This window comes from Embiotoca jacksoni, unplaced genomic scaffold, assembly GCF_022577435.1.
Source record: "Embiotoca jacksoni isolate LCO1_2020_lvr unplaced genomic scaffold, fEmbJac1.0.p SCAF_8, whole genome shotgun sequence".
In the NCBI taxonomy this organism is placed as follows: domain Eukaryota; kingdom Metazoa; phylum Chordata; class Actinopteri; family Embiotocidae; genus Embiotoca; species Embiotoca jacksoni.
In genome coordinates, this window is record NW_027185436.1 from 3,954,384 (window position 1) to 3,974,645 (window position 20,262).

Below are 20,262 nucleotides of genomic sequence, written 5' to 3' on the forward strand. Positions count from 1 at the left end.
CAGAAATTTACTTGAATACAACATGAAAATGTGTTTGTTTGTGACATTTCAATCAGTGTCAGAGAATATTTTCTCCATCGAAATCAATAATACACAGCCTGTCGTATCTTTGCATTTAATAAATAATAATAATTAGAGAAAAGAAATCTAGTGGCAAAAAAATAATAAAGGTAAAACATATGTCCAAAGTGCAAATGCACAAAGTGCAAAGAGGAAATTCATCATCTTTCTGAGGGAAAAAAAAACATACAATACTCACCTCAAGATATCAACAGTTAATTCTACATCACACAATTTCTCCGCGTTGAGAAAATTCAGTGGGTCTTTTAATATCTACATTAAACTGTACTCTCACACACATCTGTCGGGAGAACTGGGACTCTACGCCTCCTTTGGTGGATTTATGTGTTTGATGTTGTCCTGAATCCAACAATGTTACATTTCGCCTGCTATGTCTGCTTTGTCCGCTTAATTAAAGTGACCCTTCCTGCATAGATTATAAATCGGTGCATTTGTACTTTAATTTCCATTTGATTATGCTGAATGGATTGCCAATTTACATTTGCAAGGACTTCATCTGGCCCCAGTAGTCTGTTAGCTGTAGCCATGTCTGTGTGAATAAGTGAGACAGAAGCCACTGCATGGACAACGCTGTTTTTATGTTCTCCTCTCCCCATTTAACACTAAACAAGGTCATTTAATGCTGAGGAGAGATTCAGAGTCTTAGCAGCTCTGTGACACTCGTGGTCTGACCTTAATTGCTAATGTCAGCATGCTAATATTGTCTGTGTACCTTCTTAGTTTAGCCTGCAATTATGTTAATCAGCACCAAACACAAAGTATGCAGGTTTCGCTGAGGCTCCTAGGAATGTCACTAGTCTTTCAGGTAATGATTGGCAATTCATCCAATATTTGCTATATATAACCAAAAATCTCATGGTGGTGCAAAAGGGAAAGTCAGGGGATCACACAAACAAATAGGAATCATTTGAGAAACCGTGAATGTCTCTATAAAATGCTGTTTAGACTTAAAACTTCCATCAGAAACTCAAGAATAAACAAACAGACTTCAAGCTGTGGTTGGATTATCTGCAGCTGAACTTAAAGAGGGACATGATCTCTCCTACTGGCAGGAATAAAAGTTGTAACACGACTCCTAGGATAGACAGTTTTACAGTAAAATCTTTACAGTTACTTTAAAGAGCCGCCTTCCTAAATGCTTTTTGCTCTAAGTGAATTGATTGAATGTTGGTACAGCAGCCATTGTTATCCCCCATTAACCTACATTTAAGAGGAAACAGTTCAACCAGCACTTAAATGTTCACTTTGGTAGATAAGCTATGAAGAGCACATCTTTAAAAACCCTAAAACATATGCAGAAATTACCTTTTTTTTGCATAGTTACAAATTTATAGGCGTGTGCAACGATGTGCACATTAAAATAATAAAGCATCTTTACATTTATAGTGTAAAGATCCAGATTCATTCTTATTCCAGCATGAGATTCAACACGTCATCTCCCATAAAATGTGACTCTGTCCACATACTTTTGTGCACTTTTGCAATGTTGTTTTTCATCATTATTTGGTTCCAGTAAAAGTAAATCATTATACTTCTGCACACACATATTTCATACAATAGTGTGCTTCAGTGGAGCACTGGGGTATTGAGATTGACTTATCCAGTTTGATGTGGAAGAACGTGGCTGGCCTGCACCTTTGGGATGAACAGAAAGCCTCGACTGCGTCACCTAACCAGGTGACCCAGATAGACTTCATGTTCAGGTGGTTAAATGGGAGCAAATCCCTGCAGCCAAATTCGTTCAAAGCTTATTGAGATCCTTGGAATGACATGTTAGGTTAGGCTAGGTTAGGTAGTTACTTTATTAATCCCCGAGGGGAAATTTTTTTCGCTACAGCAGCATACAGAAGCAATAAGATAATAATAGAACAATAGAAAAGCAATAAAATAGCAGTAAAAAAATATAAAATGTAAATATAAAATATAAAATGCACAGTGTATACAGTATATACAGTACAGTATATATCTATATATATTATATACAATCAACAATTACATGGGTATATATTTTGTGTGTCCATACACCCTTGCCCTTAAACTGTAGAATCATTCTGTGCATCAACGACTAGACACTCAGAGTATCGTACCATTTGCTAATCATATTAGACAAACTTCAATTTGTTTTCAAGTGACATAAGTCCTTGAAATCCATTTATTTTACAATTAGTGGACACTTGGCAGCACATTGTAATTTACTGCTTTGTAAGGAGTTGTCATGTGTAGAGCATTTTTGCTTCTGTTTACTGTCTAAATAATGGACACACAATTAAGGGTTTTGTGCTTCATTACAGCTGTTGGCTTTGAATGAGAGTGTGTGTATGTGTGTATGTGTGTGTGTGTGTGTGTGTGTGTGTGTGTGTGTGTGTGTGTGTGTGTGTGTGTGTGTATGTTAAGGAGGGTGGAGGAGGTCCACTACATGTGAGCAGCTTTTGCTCGTTGTTCTCTCCCAGCTGGAGGCTGCATCAGGAGAGGAGAGAGCAGCCGACAGAGACACAGAAACTCATGAAGGGACTGAATGGGCTGATCGCTAAGCAGAGCAGAGACAATCCTTGGGCTCGTGTAGAGTGAGTATCAATGCTCTCAATGATCTTTCAATGGCACCACATAATGGATAATACACAACCATGTGATATACATCTTCTGCTTGAGGTGCATTTATTTGTACCTTTAAATTTTACTGATCATTCATTTGTTCATATTGAAGCACATGAAAATGCATTGAAGTGTGTATGCGCTGAATTTAAATGGCTGCGGTTATTTACTGAATGCATGCGAGCAGTTTACAATGGTAAATGTTGGTCTTAAGCATAGAAATATAATTACAGACAAGGTGTACAATTAATGAAATACCTAATATTTAAAATTCAGTTCCATTAACAAATATAAGTAACGCTATAAATTGCCAAATAATTCTTAGTTCCAGTTTTGAATCCAGTGCAAACTATTTTTGTTTCATCTGTGATGCACCAAAAACAAGCAAAAATAGAAAGTGAAACCTTCTATAAAATGTCACTGAAAGAAAAACAGGAATGGAGATCTGCTTTTAAAGTATTATACGTTTTTTGATTTAAACATCAAAAAATGAAATATACTTCTCAGGTGCTGGATGTGTGGTTCAGATCATGTGAAGTCAAACATAAATTACAGCTGAGGCCCATCGCAGAACCATTTAAATACTTGCGCTGTGCTTGTCCATTTGATGTGGCATGAAGTCACCATTGTTTGGATGCTATAGCAACATTTGGAGAATGTAAGCATTGAGTTTGTTGCATGTGCAGGACCACACCATGCAATGCCAAAAAAAGCTGCTGGATTGCGTTTCAAAATGAGGGTCACTCAGATATAATTCAGCATCCCTGCTCTCTGTTTAATTTAATCTGGACACTGAAACCGGTGAATATTACAATGAGCATGGACTAAAAGCCTTAAAACATCTTAATGACATGCTAAACTGTGTAAATGATCTGTTGTGGGCCTTGTGAGTCAAACAAATACACACCCCCGGGCTCTTAGCATTATGTGAGTATAAGCAGCCATTAGCCCTGCTGAACCCGAGTAGCAATTCATGGCTGCATTTAGTTCAAAAGTGGTGACTAATGTACTAATATCTTCTTTTTTTTCATTGGTTCAAGGGTGTCATCACCGGTGATTCCTATTATCTTCTGAAAGCATTTGAGTAGGACCAGGTGACGATTAGAAAATTAATTTTTACTTCAATATCAGTAATAGGATGCCATTTCTGGTGGGATTACTGGTAATATGAGACAATTATATGATTCAGGTGTCACTGATCATGTGTAGGAACAAAGTGTAATGTCTGATTTTATTTAACCATTTAATATCAGGAAAAGACAACATTTAAGTTGTATGTCAAACACATTTCCCAAGTGTGTTTCCATCCACCTGTTTTTGTTCGCAATTACAGTAATATGAACAAAAAAAAGACAAAATATTGCAAACACACACAAGCAAAAATAAACACAAACCATTTCCCCCCCCTCGTGTTTCCACATTGTACATGTTGTCCACCATTTGGTTTGGCTGACTCTTTTATTTCATCTTGTCTTATTCTTCTGTAATCCTATAATAGCACTGTGCGGGATAATTAGCACCATCAGGTGTTTTTTTTTTTTTTATCAATGTACAGAATTTCCAAATATTTGCATAACTGTAGGCACATTAATGTGCAATTTTCTTACATTGACTTTCTGGAAATTGTAGTGAAATAATGTCCAGTCTTCTTTTGATAATACATTGTCTAAAAAAATTTAAAAGTTTAACATGTTTTGCATCAGCTAAACTGATTATTTGATACAAAACCTTTTTCTATTTCTTTCTGTTCCCTGTGCGTCGGTCACATTGTTGACCTTTCACCTTTGTTACTACACATTCAGTTTGAACACTTTATCCATTCATAATTCCACTGAGATCAAAACCACATCTTTTGCACTTTTACTTGTGCAACTTCAGCAGTGCATAAGCAGCATAATGCATCACATTCATAAAATAAAGGATGACTCCTTACATGGCCATTCTGAGGATCATGAAAGCCTATATGATCAGACGGGTAGCTGTCCTCGCAGGGACCAATAACTGATCTTCACAGTACAAAGCTCCGCAGCCTCTTTTCATGTCACTTTCATTGAGTGGAGGGCCACAGTGTGAGCTCTATAAAGTGGCTGAGCCCATTCAAGGGACTAAAGAGGACAAAGCTGAGCTCGCTGCGGTGCCACAGACTCACAACCAAAATAGGAATGAAGCAAAGGGAAAACGGAGGGGGGGGGAGGGGGGGGAGGCGCCGAGAGAAAGAGAGGCAGAGAGAGAGAGATGTTAAATTCATCTGCTGAATATATTTGCTGGAAAGTGATCAAAAGTGGATATATGCAGAGGGCAGGTTCAGGGTTTGTGGTGGAGAAGTGACAGCTTGTGAAGGACAAAAGATGAAGTCAGGTTATTGAAGAAGAACTCGAACACATGTTCACATCTTTTTACTGCACTTAAAATCAGAGTCACTGGGTTCAAATGAGGGTAAATGTTGTGAACATTAAATGCACGTGTCACTGTTACAGATTGATACTGTTAAGTGTTGATTTTGTCATATGCACACAATAAATTTGAGACAATTTCAAGATAAAACTTGTTTCATCAAAAACTGGGTCACATTAACTAGTTTTTATTTTGGGTAAATAACATTAACATATAAAAAAACCACGCATTTTGTGGTAATGTTAACCTGTTATTAATCTAAACTGGCTCAATTTAAGCCGATGATTTTCATTGTGTGATAAATTATTCTGACCTTAACATCTTTGATTGCTTCAGTAGAGCGTGTGGCACTAAATACAGCACTATCGAGCTAATGAAGAAAGAGTGCTCCATTAAAACAACACAACCATTTATAGTCATGCTTTGCTTCTGTCCCTCCTCTGAAAATTAACCCTATGCAGCAACATCACGTACAGCACTTTATTATAGACACGGTTTGCATGTCTCAGGGTTAATTTTTAGCGTCAGATTGACAAGTGTACTACAGAGATGTCAGAAAGCTCTCTGCATCAACACAAATGATAGTTAGTGAAGAGAAATAAGAGCCTAATGTGAAACTGAGCACATTTCTAACTCAAACCCGACCTGTCTTGTGCACACTTTCCTCCAGCTGACACCATGGATGAAGCTGCATGTCGGTTTCCTGGCGCCTCTCAGGGAGGTCTGCAGTAGGATGCAAGTCTGTGTCTCCATCTGTCTGCTCCCACAGATGACTTCTCACCTCAGCCTACTCATCCTGTCCAGCTTGGCGGCTTCATCCCAACTGGGTGAGTCCATGTACTTCTTATTGTGTCACTGAACACCGTGCAACCAGAGGGATTCATGGTTGTTGAGAATGCAGGTAAATGCACCAAACGCTACACTGCAATGACTAAATGTCCAAGTCAGAGTCTGCTAAATTCAGAGGTGCTGTGCTTAAACATAAATTTAAAGTACTTGTACTTCACTTGAGTATTTTACTTTCATGCCGCTTTATACTTCTGCTTTTTCAAAGGAACATATTGTACTCCACTACATTAAAAGCAGTAAGATGGTGCCATTTTTTTGTAACAGTGAGGACAATCTCTCACTGGTCTCTAAATTCAAACCAAACCAAACCAAACAATCGATCAAGGAAATAAACAACAGATTGATCCAGTAAGAAAATAATAATTTATTTATTACGTTCTCCTCAACCAGCTACAGCAGAAAAAAAGCTGCTTAAACACCAACGAATCAGCATTAATCAAACTAATAATACTGTATATAATTATATATCAATCAGAGTTTGGATGTTTCTGCATTGTGTACTTTACTTTTAACGTTTTAAATACATTTGAGTGAAAATGTATACATACCGTTTTTCTACTGTAAGGAAAATTGTTATACATTAACAATTTGGTAATTAAGGTTTTTACAGTACTTTTACAGTATATATTTCTTGTTTAATGCCACCATACCGATACTAAAATTACATATTAATTAAGTAGTGATGACAGAATGTATTATGCAATGTGACTGTATGTACCATCCATTAGATGTTCATACTATGTGTTCCAGGTTTGGAGGATGTTTTCTTCAGTCCTCAGGACCAGACAGTCAGAGAAGGACAGGGAGTTTTCTTCCAGTGCGTATCAGGGGAAAGTTCACCTCCTGCAAGCATCACCTGGCTCAAAGATGGAGAGGTGGTCAAAGGAGGCCGACAGATTCAGGTGAGCGCTGTTATAAAAAAACAGCTTTAGATCTTAATGTTTGTGACACACAAAAGATAGTCTTTCTGTTCTCATTGGATCATTCTGTATGAATAAAGGGTGAATGAATCTAGATGAGCCACTGTCATGGTATCACTAAAACACCTGTGCTGTCCCTGCTCTGACAAGTCAAAATGTTTCCTGTAAAAAAAGTCGATTAGCCGTTCAATTTCCATGGCTTGTTTTAAATATTACCCAGCATTCACTGACATGGCAGGTTTTTAGTAGCTGAAAAGCCAAAGAAAATCTCGTGTGACTGCAGAGTGTGCACACGAATGAGGCAAATGTTGGTTCAAGTATTCACAAACTTCAAGGAGCCTCTAAAAATAATCCTCCGATGGAAACAGAGTAGTCATGCTCACTATTCATGGTTGCTAACATTCACTGAGCCATCCAATCCCTTTCTTCAATCAGAGCAAAACAAAGGGAGAAAATTGTGGTGCAGGATTTGACTCAAATATATATTCTATGTTTAATATGCTTTCAACTGTGTTTTCCTGTGCAGGGTGAGTTTGGAGGTGGTCACCAGAGGAAAACTTCAGGCACTCTGCATTTTGTCAACGTAACATTCGAGGATGATGGGATGTACGTTTGTGTCACACACAATCCTTCACTGAACATCAGCAAGAAGAGTAAATCAGCTAAACTAACTGTGCAGGGTGAGTGTGCATACATTTGATTTACTTTTACATTGTTAGAATCGACTTAAAATCAACACTAATGCCACTGAAGAAAAGTGAAAACTTGCTTGTCTTTTAATAATTCCTCTTGTTTTAGTTTGAAGTGTTACAGTTTTTGTTATTACTGACGCTGCTTTCATTGAAAATATCACTCCAGTTCTTGTAATTAGAACCACAAGAACTTATCCATTCACCAGAGCAACGTTAAACCAGTATTCAATATTTCTATATATATACTGTATGTATATACCAGTATATGAAAAGAACATGTTGTTAATACCTCACAGTGTCCGTTTTTCTTGCAGGGGTCCTGAGGAGGCTGCAGTTCATCCAGGGCCCTGACAACATCACTGTTGCTGTGGGAACCGAGGTCTCCATGCACTGTGCTGTCCGCGGTTTCCCTGTTCCCATGGTGCACTGGTTCAAAGACGGCTGCCTCCTGATGAACTGCTCGGCCTCGTTCAGCCTCCAGAACAATGGACAGCTGCTCACATTCAGGTCCAACACCGCACGGGACGACAGGAATATTAATTCTTCATTTTGCCAACTGGGGGGGGGGACATTTTATTAATACAGCCCAAGATGTACAGTGTGATTTCACTGTATGAATCAGTTACCAAACTATGAACAAAAAGGACATTTCTATACATAAAGTAATGTGCAACAGGTTGTGATCCACACTGTCTGGAGATTTTTATTTTTTTTTAATGGATTTTATGCTCACATGAAGAAGAATTTAAAGTCTCGTCTGTTCCCCAGAAATGTGACCAAGGAGGACGAGGGATTGTATCACTGCGAGGCATCCAACCAGAGAGAGATGATCAAGTCTCAGCCAGCCCTCTTACTTCCAGCTGGTACTGTATGCCAACATCGGCAGTGAACTACCTGACTCAAATTAATCAAAATGCTTCATTAAAATCCCAACAGACACCTCTCCTTCAATTTCTCTTTCCGTTGCTTTAATGTTGTTCAAATCTTCAGAAAGGCTCATAACACCAGATTTCGGAGCAGTGATGTGACTTACACCTTGTTTTTTCAGATATGGACTGGAGTTTTGTGCAGCAGCCCACAAACCTGACGGTGAAGAGTGGAGAAAACGTCACAGTCATCTGCCGGCCTCCGTACAGCAGACCAGCAGCTCAGGTGTCCTGGTTCAAAAACAACCAGCTCCTCGCTCTCACAGCTCATGTGACTGTGCAGCCCAGTGGAGACCTCTTCTTCCGCAGGTGAGTAGTATTAGTATGGATGCATAGTGTGTGTTTTTGGATCATCTAACATTTAAAAAGTGAATGTCTTTGTGTATATGTGAAGTTATAACAACCAAGACTTATAATACTCTCCTGTTAATGATACTAGTGTCCTGTAAAATCATTTAATCATCACTATTTTGTTAACCAGAATTCAGGCTTTCAAACGTTTCGATATTTTTCTCTGTAGTGTCCAGGTGAATGACAGTGGCAGCTACTTCTGCAGGGCCTCAAACATTCACCTTCAAAGATTTCTCACTTCTCGAAGAGCAACACTGATCGTGCTGGGTATGACATTAGACCAACGGACATTAACACTGTTGTTTCATATAAGTGTATAATGATGACTCAGAATCGTAACAGTCTCTTCCTGGCAGCCCCTCCATCAGTGAAACTGCGGCCCCAGGTGTTGACGGTGCCTGTGGGTGCTCGGGTGGTGCTGGAGTGTCAGGTGTCCGGTCACCCTTTACCCTCCATCAGCTGGGTGAAGAGGAGCCACTCCAAGCAGACTGGTGGCAAGATAACACTGGGGTAAGTTACTGTGTTGTGACTTTATTCAACATTTAGAACAACAGCAGCTGTCTCGTGATTGTTAACATCTTTCTCATTCAGACTGCGAAATGCCACCCTTTACATCCAGTCAGCCAGGAGCTACGATGAGGGGGTGTACGTGTGTGAGGCCTCCAACACACTGGGTCAGAGCCGCAGCACAGCACTGCTCAGGGTCGCTGGTAATTACTGTTGTGATACTCACCAAGCACAGATGAACTGACTTCTGCTTATATCTTTTTTATTTTAACGTCTCTTCCTGCTGTAACTGTGGTGACTAAGAGAGCAGGGCAACTATGCTGGAAAAAACTAAAAATAATAAATAGATAGACTGTGCTAATTCTTAAACAAGTTTTGAAATAAATGTAAAGTGCACTTTAGACTTATTTTCTTGTGAAGTGTAACATAATTCAAATGTGTTACATTTCCCCAAATATAATTCAATACTGGGCCTCACAAAGACAATATGGCATTTTGTGAACAAAACAATGGTTACATAAAGTACAAAATGCTTTCAACGATTAATCTCTGAAGGAGCCCCGGGGTAAAAACGTGTTGTTTGGCCCCTTTTGACCTCCATGTTTGATCAGTAATTGATACTGTTGATGGTTACATCATTTTTACAGGTAAAATGACAAAAATTCACTGATCCCAGTTTCTCAGATGGATATTTACATTTTTAAAGCACTTTTCTCTGATAGTAAACAGAAAGGCAATTTGAATATGTTCAGGCTTCATAAGGAAATTATGACATTTTTCCACTTTGGTAAACAGTCAATAAAATATTCAAGAAAACAATTTTAGACCTATTAATAACTAAAAGATATTTGATGGTGGCATCTTCTCTGTATTCCTAAAGCTTGCCTTGCAATATAAACAAAAAACTTTTGACACAGATTCCCTTTGTAGGAAGCTGTAGGATAGAAGAACCGGCATAGTTGATGTTCTGTTTTTGGTGCAAATGTCTTTAAAATTTGCAATCAAATTAACCAAATAATGTGGGTGTCCAACATAAAGTGGGACATGATGGTGCTTCTTTAGCCTTTTCCATTTTTCTCCTCATAGTGAGCCCCGTCATTGTGACCTTTGTGGCTCAGGTGAGCTGCAGGATCGGGGCTTCAGCGGTCTTGCCCTGCAGAGCTGTAGGGATTCTGCCCATCACATACACCTGGACCAGAGGCAGAGCAGAGACACAGTCTGACATCAGTCCCACTAAAGACAGACACCTTGATGGTGAGTCCAAGGTGTTTATTATTTATTTTCATCAGGTTTTCCACCATGTTCTCATTTGAAGTGGTTTTCAGCAGCAGAAGCAGAAACACACATGACAACCTTCACCTAACAATACCTAAACTGGATGTGAACATTTTAGCAATCTGTGATTTATGACTTGTTATCTTATGGCCTGTGTAGAAGATGGAGCCTTGCATATTTCCAGTGTGCAGCATTCTGATGCAGGGGAGTATTACTGCACTGCTGAGAACAGAGCTGGACAACATCAGAGACGCACCGTCCTCATCGTCACAGGTATGTCGACATCTGTTTATCGTTGTACTGTTACTTCTTCTATAAGGCAGAGTAACACAGCCTGACATTACCTGAGCCAAATTCACTGGGTGAATATATGGGTCTGGACACGGTCCATTGAGGATACTTTCCAGTCGTTGCATCCTGGTGGGTATAGATCTGACAGCTATATGATGTATGTTGTGCGCTGAAACTCACCAAGCTGTAAACAACAGAGACCCTTCCCTAAAGTGAATGCAACACCATGTTGGTAAATCACCACTGCACACTTCTTAAAAACATTTTTCAGCATTGCTCCTGCTCCAGCTTCAGATCATTGATATTTGCAACAACCGTTTGGAATTACATTTAGAAACAAACGCTTGACTTCACCGTGAAATTGACATGCCTGTCCATTACAGCAAAATGTGAGATAGCCACCCTTAGGGCTGTCTAGGCGTGACAGTTACGTGTTTTGTAAGCGTGAAACTTACACGCCCGTAAATGTCACCTGACGAGGGATCATGTGTCCAAGGTACCACAACAGACGTATAGAGACTAAGTACAAAATACATTTTTCTGCCATCTTTGGAGGCAGGAGTTGTGACTTGGTGGCATTAATCACAGACATACAGCATGTAGAGGTTCAAATCCACGAGGTGACAATGTGGTTCTTCAGTGGGTTTTTTTCCAAACCCGAACCATGTGGTCATTTCCAAACCCCCAACCATGTTTTGCCTAATAGTTGTTTTCCCTGTAAATCACATGGTTCAAGGCATGCAGTAGGTTTCATTTTCGTCCACTACAGGAAAACGTGTAACTGTCTCGCCTAGACAGACCTAAGTGTGACTATCTCATGTTTTTCTGTAGTGGACGGCCGGGTCTATTTCACGCTTTGCCTGGTTGCAGTCTTAGGCGCCCTACTAGTTGTGGATTGGTGCACCCTTCAGAGAGGCTATGCAAACCCTAATGTGAACTGAGTTTCCAGACTTTAATTAGAGCTAAAACTGAAGCTGGGAGCAACATATTCCTTTTCTTATTACCAAAAACCTACCTGCACTTACACTAAGGTGAAGCTTGCCACAGTTCTTCTGTGGATTTCATTCCGGACTGACCCCGTGATGTTGAGATCTAAGCTCTGTGGGGGCCAAACCCGAGCTAAAGACAGGTCTATATGACTTGGGCTGTATTTCATCCTTCAGAAAGAATTTGGGACCAATTTTTGTGAAGTACTGTGTATTGTCTTAGTATCACCATATATGCAGTTTGTCTGTATATGTGGTATTTTGTCATTATACAGAGTATTTTACAGGTACTTTAAGTGATGCTTTTATTCATGGAATCCAGAGTGAACTACAATCATAGTTATACAACCAGTTATAGTTATACAACAAAATACTTCCTTAACCCAACATGCACAAGTTTCCTTTTCTTGCTGATTGTCTTTCATGCTGCCTTTTGTCCTAAAATGAAGATCATCCAGCTGATAGAGGCAAGCAGACAAGACTGGTTTTGTCTGCTGTGAGTAATGACATTGTGAAAATCTCTGCTATGGCTTGTTTGGTGAAACTCTTCCAAATGAATGTGCCGTCTCTTTATTCCATTTTCATGTGCAGCTTCGGCACAATTATTCTTAGCTGCGTGCACTCATAACAACTTTAAATGTGGTGACTTTTCTTTGGCATTGGGTAATATTGCTGTTCTGATATTTGTGGCCTGTTACCTGCTTATAACTTGTTTTGTGGCTTACATCATTTCTGACAGTGTTAAATGTGTCTGTCCTGAAATTAAAAGTCTTTGTTTGGATATTTTCTAGAACACCAGTGCTCGTAAAGAGGTGCCAGTTTCCTACTTGAGTGACTCTGCAGCTCAGCAAGACCTGAAGACAACACATCATCCACGTGTGCAGGCACAGCATAAGGAGACAAAATGTATGTACTTCAAGAAAACCTCACATTTTCATAGCTCCAGTCATCAGTTCTACATGTTATGATAACTTTCAGAGTCAATGCTGAGCTCCAGTGACAACATCAGTAAAAAGAGTGACGAGTCAATCATATAGGTTGAAACGAGGATGTACGACCTGCTATGTGAGAATCGTAGGATAAAGAGAAGCCAGCTAAAGGTATATGTTGGTTGGCCAAGTAAGCATCAATCTTACCAAGCTGATATGCAAACAAAACTATTTTCTGTGAGCTATTACAACATTATCTTCTGGATTTAATTTGTCTTTTCAAAAAAAAAAAAAAAATCCTACAGCACAAAGCGACCAAATTTAGCCCTCAGTTACTGTTGCTCCAGTGAGTATGTGACCCTTCCCTTGCAGGGTGTAATCTCCAAGTTAAACCTTGTACAAATTGATCACCTAGTTCAGCATTTACCAGCTGTACTGATCTCAGATGTGAACAGTCGTGGGTTTCTGGAGCACTGAGGGATTAATAGCAACATTTTAGGCACATTCACTTTAAAGATTTACATCCAAATAAAGAGATACCTAATCTGGCGTGATTGTCAGCTTGTTTTTTTTTTAGATTTGACCAGTGTCAAATAGAAGTAAATGCTAATAGTTAATATAAACATGAAATGTACAGTATCAATCTACACTGATAAATCCATTTTAACATAATTGATTGTAAAAAAAAAAAAAAAGGCTTAAATTATATTTTTGTGAACTTAATACTACATCATGAATAAGATACAAGCAATATGATTTTAAAGTATGACTTAAGCAACCATATATGAGTTTATTAATATGCAACTGAGCTTGAGAAATGGCCCATAGGCTTCATTTGGGTGATGTGCTAACTAATAGAATGGATGACTGAAGCTGCATAAGCTGAATAAGTACACATGATGAAACACTAGCTGTAATACAACATGTTTTTCTTTGTATTGGATATATGAAAGGAAACAATGATTTAACTACTTCATGCTCTATATTTCCAGACTCCAGCTCCACCAGTGCGACCACACTTCCTACATTTTCAAGGAAAGCTGTAGCTGAGCTGAGGATGCCATCGGGGTCACTCAGTCATGTTTTACAGCATTTGAATCAGCCATCAACCAATCCAACCCAGCCGTTCGTCACACAGATGCAGCCTCCCATGTTACCACCTCCTCCCCATCCTAACTTCCAGTCAGTAGATCTCCACGCCCAGCTGCAAGCGACCAGCGATCCTCTTTTCATTTCAAATAGTCATCCACCAGTAACACACAGCCTGATATCAGCCACCAGTAAAGTTGTGGGTGCGACTCTACAATATCTACTCACTGAACATCAATCCCGTTTGAGACTAACATCATCACATCCACGATTTCAGCATCAAGTCAGTGAGAAGTTGTTTGCAGAGCCCCATTCTTGGGGCTCTAACATCCAGGCTGTGAGTCAAATTACAGAGACGTCCGCATCTATACCATCATCAAAGCTTCCAGTGGGTGAACACTTTGGCTTCATCAGGTTGGATTCATATTTGGCAACACCAACTCAGGGGCTACAAACCCAAACTGAAACAAGACACTCAGGTTCAGTAGCTTCACAAACTGAATCACACCTATCTCAAACTCAGAGGCCTTTTTCTCAATCCCACCATGAGACATTTTCTCAAACTAAGGAAACTCATTTGCAGGATTCATCAACCCAATACACACCTGCATCTCAAACTCAACCTCAGCAATCCTTTACACTAAGTTTTTTACCAAAGTTTCATCTTGAGCTTTCAACAATCCAGCTTCATCAGACTTCTTCAATCACAAAGCCTCAACCTTTCCAAGTTCATGATCAACCTTCACCAATAACTTCACCTATTTCTAAACCTCCTCAAACTGAACCTGAATCATCTCCAACGCAGCATCCACAGCTTTTATTCTCAACCGTCCGCCCTACTGATCAGACCTCCGACCCTTCAGTGTTGGATCCTGAGGTTGTCCATCAGGTCAACAGGTCTGATCACCTAAACGCTACTCAGGAAAGTCCTCCTGTTCAGTCAGGAAAATCAGGCAATGACACAAAGCTCACAGACTGGCTGAAGAGGAACACCTCCCAGTCACCTATGACCAGCAATGATCCCAGGTAGGTACGATAAAAAAGACCGCTACAGAGTTTGTGCTGTGTGTGGGGGGGGGAAACATCCATGCAAAGCAGCAAGAGGTCACATATATTCTTCACCATTCTTCTTCAGGGTGACGCAGCAGTCACCGTCATGGCTGCCTGTGCTGGAGAAACATGACATCCCCATCGTGTTGGGAGTGGGTGTCTCTTTGGCCTTCATCTTCATCACAGTTACTTTCTACTCAGTGGTCCAGAACAATGAAGCTGCACCAACCTGCCGAGCAGGTCAGAAATCCTCCATATGTCATATGTCAGCAAACCTGTTTCAAATTCTGAGCATGTTAAACTTCTGAAAGTCAAAGCAAGGGTTTGACATTTTGGAAAATATGTCCCTTGAATAGTGAATTCTCTGTTTTACACTTCTGATATAAGATGATAAAAAAGTTTTACGGGTGCCATAAGGGAGCTTTCTGGTTGCACGGTGGTGCAGTGGTTAGCATTGTCACCTCACAGTAAAAAGTTTCCAGGTTCAAATCTGGGCCTGGGGATTTCTGTGCAGAGTTTGCATGTTCTCCCTGTACCTGTGTGGGTTCTCTCCTGGAGAGTGTGATGGTCCTTGTTTGCATCTGTCTGTGTGTTGGCCCTGTGATGGACTGGCAACCTGTCCAGGGTGAACCCTGCCTTTGCCCAATGTGAGCTGGGATAGGCTCCAGCCCCCCCCCCCCCCCCCCCTCCCCACCCCCCCCATGACCCTGCTCAAGATAAAGCGGGTATAGATAATGGATGGATGGATAAGGCTGGTTTTAACATCAGACAGAGTCCCGCTAGCTGTTTCCTCCTGTTTTGTTTTGTCAATTGAAGCTAGTTTAGCTTAGCTTGGCTGCCTTTCAACAGATGATCAATGTCCTTATCACTCTGTGCCAGAAAGGATATAAGTATGTTTACCAAAATCTCAAACTCTTGCTTTAAAGTCAAATGTCTTTAGCAGCTCAGAGGAATCTAGGTGTCCCCGTACGACATGGTGAACGTCGAGCTGCAGGGCGTACGTATGAAAACAGGTACGTACACTTCTACACAGATCATCAATCTGTTTGAGACAAGGCCCTCCAACTGATCTTTTTGCATCTCATACGATAGTGTTGTGTCTCTCGCACAGAGCTTTCGAAGACGATGACTGTGTTGCAGTGATCGAGCAGAGCCCCAACACGTCTGACACCCGAGCCCGACCTCCAGGACCCAGCCTGGTCACAGTGCAGATGGAGCCCACGTTTGAGGATCTTCAGGAGGACACACAACCTGTTCTGGACAACCACTCAGTCACTGTAGAGACTTATCCTGAGCCCATTGCTGACACAAAGGTCTGACAACACAAACACACATGAACATGACACAGTTATCCAAGGATTTTATGACTATGATTAGAAATCTTTGACATCTGTAGTCCTGCAAGTACAGTAGAAAACCAACACTCACTAATCAATTCATAGCAATATATGTACCTGATTTGATTACAGGGGAAACAGCCAGATGTTCCTGGTCTTTGGAAGTATGACTGCGTATGTGGAAAAAGTTGTATAAAGCCTCAGCTCCAGAGGGAGCTGCACGAAATCGATGAACTGCTTTAAGTAATGCCACTTGAGTCAGTGTTGGTTGTGGATGAAGACTACAAATTTGAAAAGGAAAAATTAAATCTGGGGTGTGAAGTTAGAAAGAAGTGAGTTTACCAAATCTGTTGACCCCACTTGTCATGTCTGCATAAGACCTGAGGCTCAAAGCAAACTTAGTCCAGCAGTGGTTTGTCTCAAAATCATGGGGACGCACAATCAGAGGAGAGGATGCTCACTGCAGAGCCAACGTGTGGAACGGGACCTTGTTCATTGCAAGGTTCAGCCCAGTAGACCTCTTTCCTCACATTCAAAAATACATGAAAGGGCAAACTGATAGATGACACTTCATATAACTGCAGTGGATTGTTCAGTCATTGTACAGCCAGTGTTGCCTAAAGGAACAATAACTGTCATCTAGTGGTGGGATTATTACATGAGGTAACCAGGAATGACCAAATTATACAAAACAAAGAGATAACGTCAAGTTAGCTGGCTGACTGAGGTTAATTTTCCCTTTGACAATCACCTTAGCCTTCATTGCAACAACTGCTTCTCCTGAGAAATTTGCCAGGTGTAGACACTACAGCAGCCTCTACCAGCGTAACAAACCTAAATCTCTCACCAATCTTAAATTGAGTTGCATTTTGGGTAATGTAGGCACCAGAAAGGCTGGATTACCAAATAATTTAAGTCGAGACAATTTATTTATTCACACATTTGTTAGAAATTTGCATCACCTCTATCCTTAACCACGTTTTGTGTAAAGACTGTCAAAGTCTACTTAAAAGACCTTATAGACTAAATTGTGTTTTGTTAATTTGCTCACCTATAAAAGTTATTTCATTATCAATACATCTGATAATTATTCTTTAAGGTTAGTCTCGCCACTGTGCAAAGTTTTGACAAATAAGACAGTATCTCTTCATTTGCTGCAAACATTTCTGAAGCTCTTTTGTTTTAACTGCACCGTTTATGATTTTATCTTATGGATTTTGATTAAGTTACCATTAAGAGGTGCGCTCTTCTTTCAGATCGACCCCTCTCTGGAGGAGGAGAAGGGCTGTAGTTTGTCGCAGCCCAGCATCCAGCTGCAGTGTGCTGAGGATTGGACCAGTAACAGAGGAGACAACCACAGCCCATGCCAGGACGCCTTGCCTCCTCCGTCATCCTTACCCTCCCGTTCTCCTTCCCCGTCTCCACCATCCAGGCGTGAGGAGGGGCTGCACTCCTCTTTAACCCTGCAAGGCGCTGAGCCCTGTGTAGCACCCATCCACCACAGCCTCAGCATCTCCCACGGCAACCCTCCGCTGCTGCTGTCTCACCACGTCTCTCTGGGCCTCACTACGGTTGCTGTCGACGTCCATTTCTACCCAGCGGCCACTTCTTCGATGGCAGTAGGCGCCAACACACACATCAATTCGGTCTCAAATTCCACGTCAGTGACTGCGCCTCTGTTTAGTCCCCCGTTAGTCAACAGCCAGGAGAGCGACCAGTCGACAGCAAGGTTTCATCAGTGTAAGTAGCTCCGGACGGACGTCGTCATATGACCAACCATCTCCACTGTTACAATCATGAGGAACGTGTGCCTCCTAAATTGGTGTGAGAAAGTATTTAAGGGAACAGTTCAATATTTTGGGTCCACACAAGACCTGCTTTGTTTGATGAGAAGGGAGGAATTCATAAATTAGATCCCAACCGCATTCCTGAGATATGTGAAAAGAATTTTGACCAATTGAAACACAAACACACCTCCTTCACGGACAGGAGAAACAGAGAGCTCATGTTAAAAGATGGCAAATCTTTGCCACATGACAGATAAACAATTAGCACAAGGACACAGGATTAAAATGGAATCAGAGCCAGGAGGCAATTAGCTTAGCTTAGCATAAAGTCTGGAAGTCGGTCTCAAAAGGTCAAAAGAAATCCGTTTAAAGCCATTATCAAAATATATTCAACTTTATTGAATCTGTATATCAATAGAAATGTGAAAGCATTAATTTGTGGTTTTAAAGGCAGTTACAGTATAAATAGATCTCAATCAAGCACCAATGTATTCCTTCACTGAGCCCATATTTGTGCAGAGTCTCTTATGTTCCCAGCTGTGGGGTAAAATTGTGGTTAACTCACTGCACACTTGTTGTTTTTGCATTTGTCTGTGTACAGATTTAATCAAAATAAGTTTCAGATGTGCTGGTACGGCAGATCTTTGAACGTACAGGGCCAGGCTAGCTATGTCCCTCTGCTTCCACTCTTTATGCTAAGCTAGGCTAACTACCTTCAGGCTTCAGCAACAGGCTAAATGCAAAACTATGGTCTCAATCTTGTCATTTCAATCTCTGCAAGAAATATAAGAATATTTCTCCAAAATAAAACATTTAACCATGGGGCTAACTTTCTTTATTAGTATCCACATAGCATTTTTTTTTTGTTACTGTGTATTTCATGGCTTTAGCGCAGCACTTTCTGTGTCACTCTGTTCTGGTTACATTGATTACTTTTTGTTTCCCTGTTTAACAGGCTAATGCAGCTTTAATAGTAAGGATTTCTTTTGTTTTCAATCTTTATTTTATTATTGAAACATGAAAGAGAATGTATACATGTGTATAATTATGATGTAGGTTTCATTTGATTCACGTTATGTCGCTGTTTATAGGTTTGTTGTGTGTCTTCTTTAGTGAAACAGCCAAGGATACATTACTTTGCAATTTTTGTGATCGACTGTACACTATTTGTTTGAGCTCCATCTCTTATATCAAGGTACTTGACTGTTACACCTTTGTTGAAACTGTGGAATATTTTTCTTGAGTAGACTAGTCACAGATGAGGCTTGTCTCCAAGATGGATTCAGAAGACTTCTTTATTGGACATGCAGCATGGTGAGAAGTTCACAGCTTGCTGGGCTGCAAAGTTCTCCAACTTCTTGAGAAAAACGTAAAGCCTTTATACACTCCCGTTTTCATAGTAGTGTGGTGGGACGTGCTGTTCAGTCACACCCCTATCTTAGGTACAATTGTTGTGCTCCGGGTGTCAGCTGACTAAACAGAGGTCCATACATGGATGTCAGCTGGCCAGCCGTATGTCCATACATTTAACAAACACCCATTGTTGTGATATCAATACATTACACAAAACAACTATCATTCACTCCCAGAATAGATAATAGTCCATAGATAAGTACAGAGCACCTGCACGCAGGCTGCTTTCAGTTCTGCTTTAAGCAACACACCATTCGTGTCATGTGATCAGAGTTCCTCTGTGAATGTGTATACATTGTCAGTTTTGCAATCACGCGTATAGTGTCGCAACAGAGTGTAAATACTAATAAGTTTTGCTGAGACTGTTCATAGGCTCCTATAGTATTACATATAATGTTATCAATCCTAACATGTATATACAGGAGATATGAGCTATCTCCACAAAACCAAAAGAAGGACCTTGATATGTCAATAAACACACTTGACATCCCTCCTAGACTGAATTCACAGTTTTTGGTAAAATGTCAGTCATTAAAAAGCTCTAACTGTCACCATCTGCTCCAGACCTACTGAGTCTCGATCCTGTGTCAGTGTTGACGTGGTACTCAAACAGGCTTCTGGTGTTTCACATCAGAAACAGCTCAGTGGGAATTAATGTCAACCAAAAATCTCCACTGGAAGACAATAAAGTTGGGCAGTTTTCATACCTTTCAGCAAGGCAAGGCAAATTTATTTATATATAGCAACATTGAGACACAATGAAATCCAAAGTGCTTCACAATGACAAAGAAAT

At 40.4% G+C, this 20,262-nt stretch overlaps 1 protein-coding gene across 1 annotated transcript; it reads left to right on the top strand.

The window, feature by feature from the left end:
- The first annotated feature begins 2,558 nt into the window (after positions 1–2,558).
- LOC138191462 (uncharacterized) lies at positions 2,559–19,016 on the top strand. The gene is made up of 19 exons (XM_069138304.1): positions 2,559–2,645; positions 5,738–5,894; positions 6,667–6,818; positions 7,363–7,516; positions 7,843–8,035; positions 8,297–8,391; positions 8,577–8,763; positions 8,975–9,072; positions 9,162–9,315; positions 9,397–9,515; positions 10,399–10,566; positions 10,747–10,860; positions 12,314–12,360; positions 12,656–12,770; positions 13,786–14,908; positions 15,018–15,172; positions 15,873–15,945; positions 16,044–16,245; positions 17,526–19,016. The coding sequence occupies exons 2-19, from the start codon at positions 5,750–5,752 to the stop codon at positions 18,015–18,017; spliced, it is 3,786 nt and encodes a 1,261-aa protein (XP_068994405.1). The 5' UTR covers positions 2,559–2,645; positions 5,738–5,749; the 3' UTR covers positions 18,018–19,016.
- Positions 19,017–20,262: the final 1,246 nt, after the last annotated feature.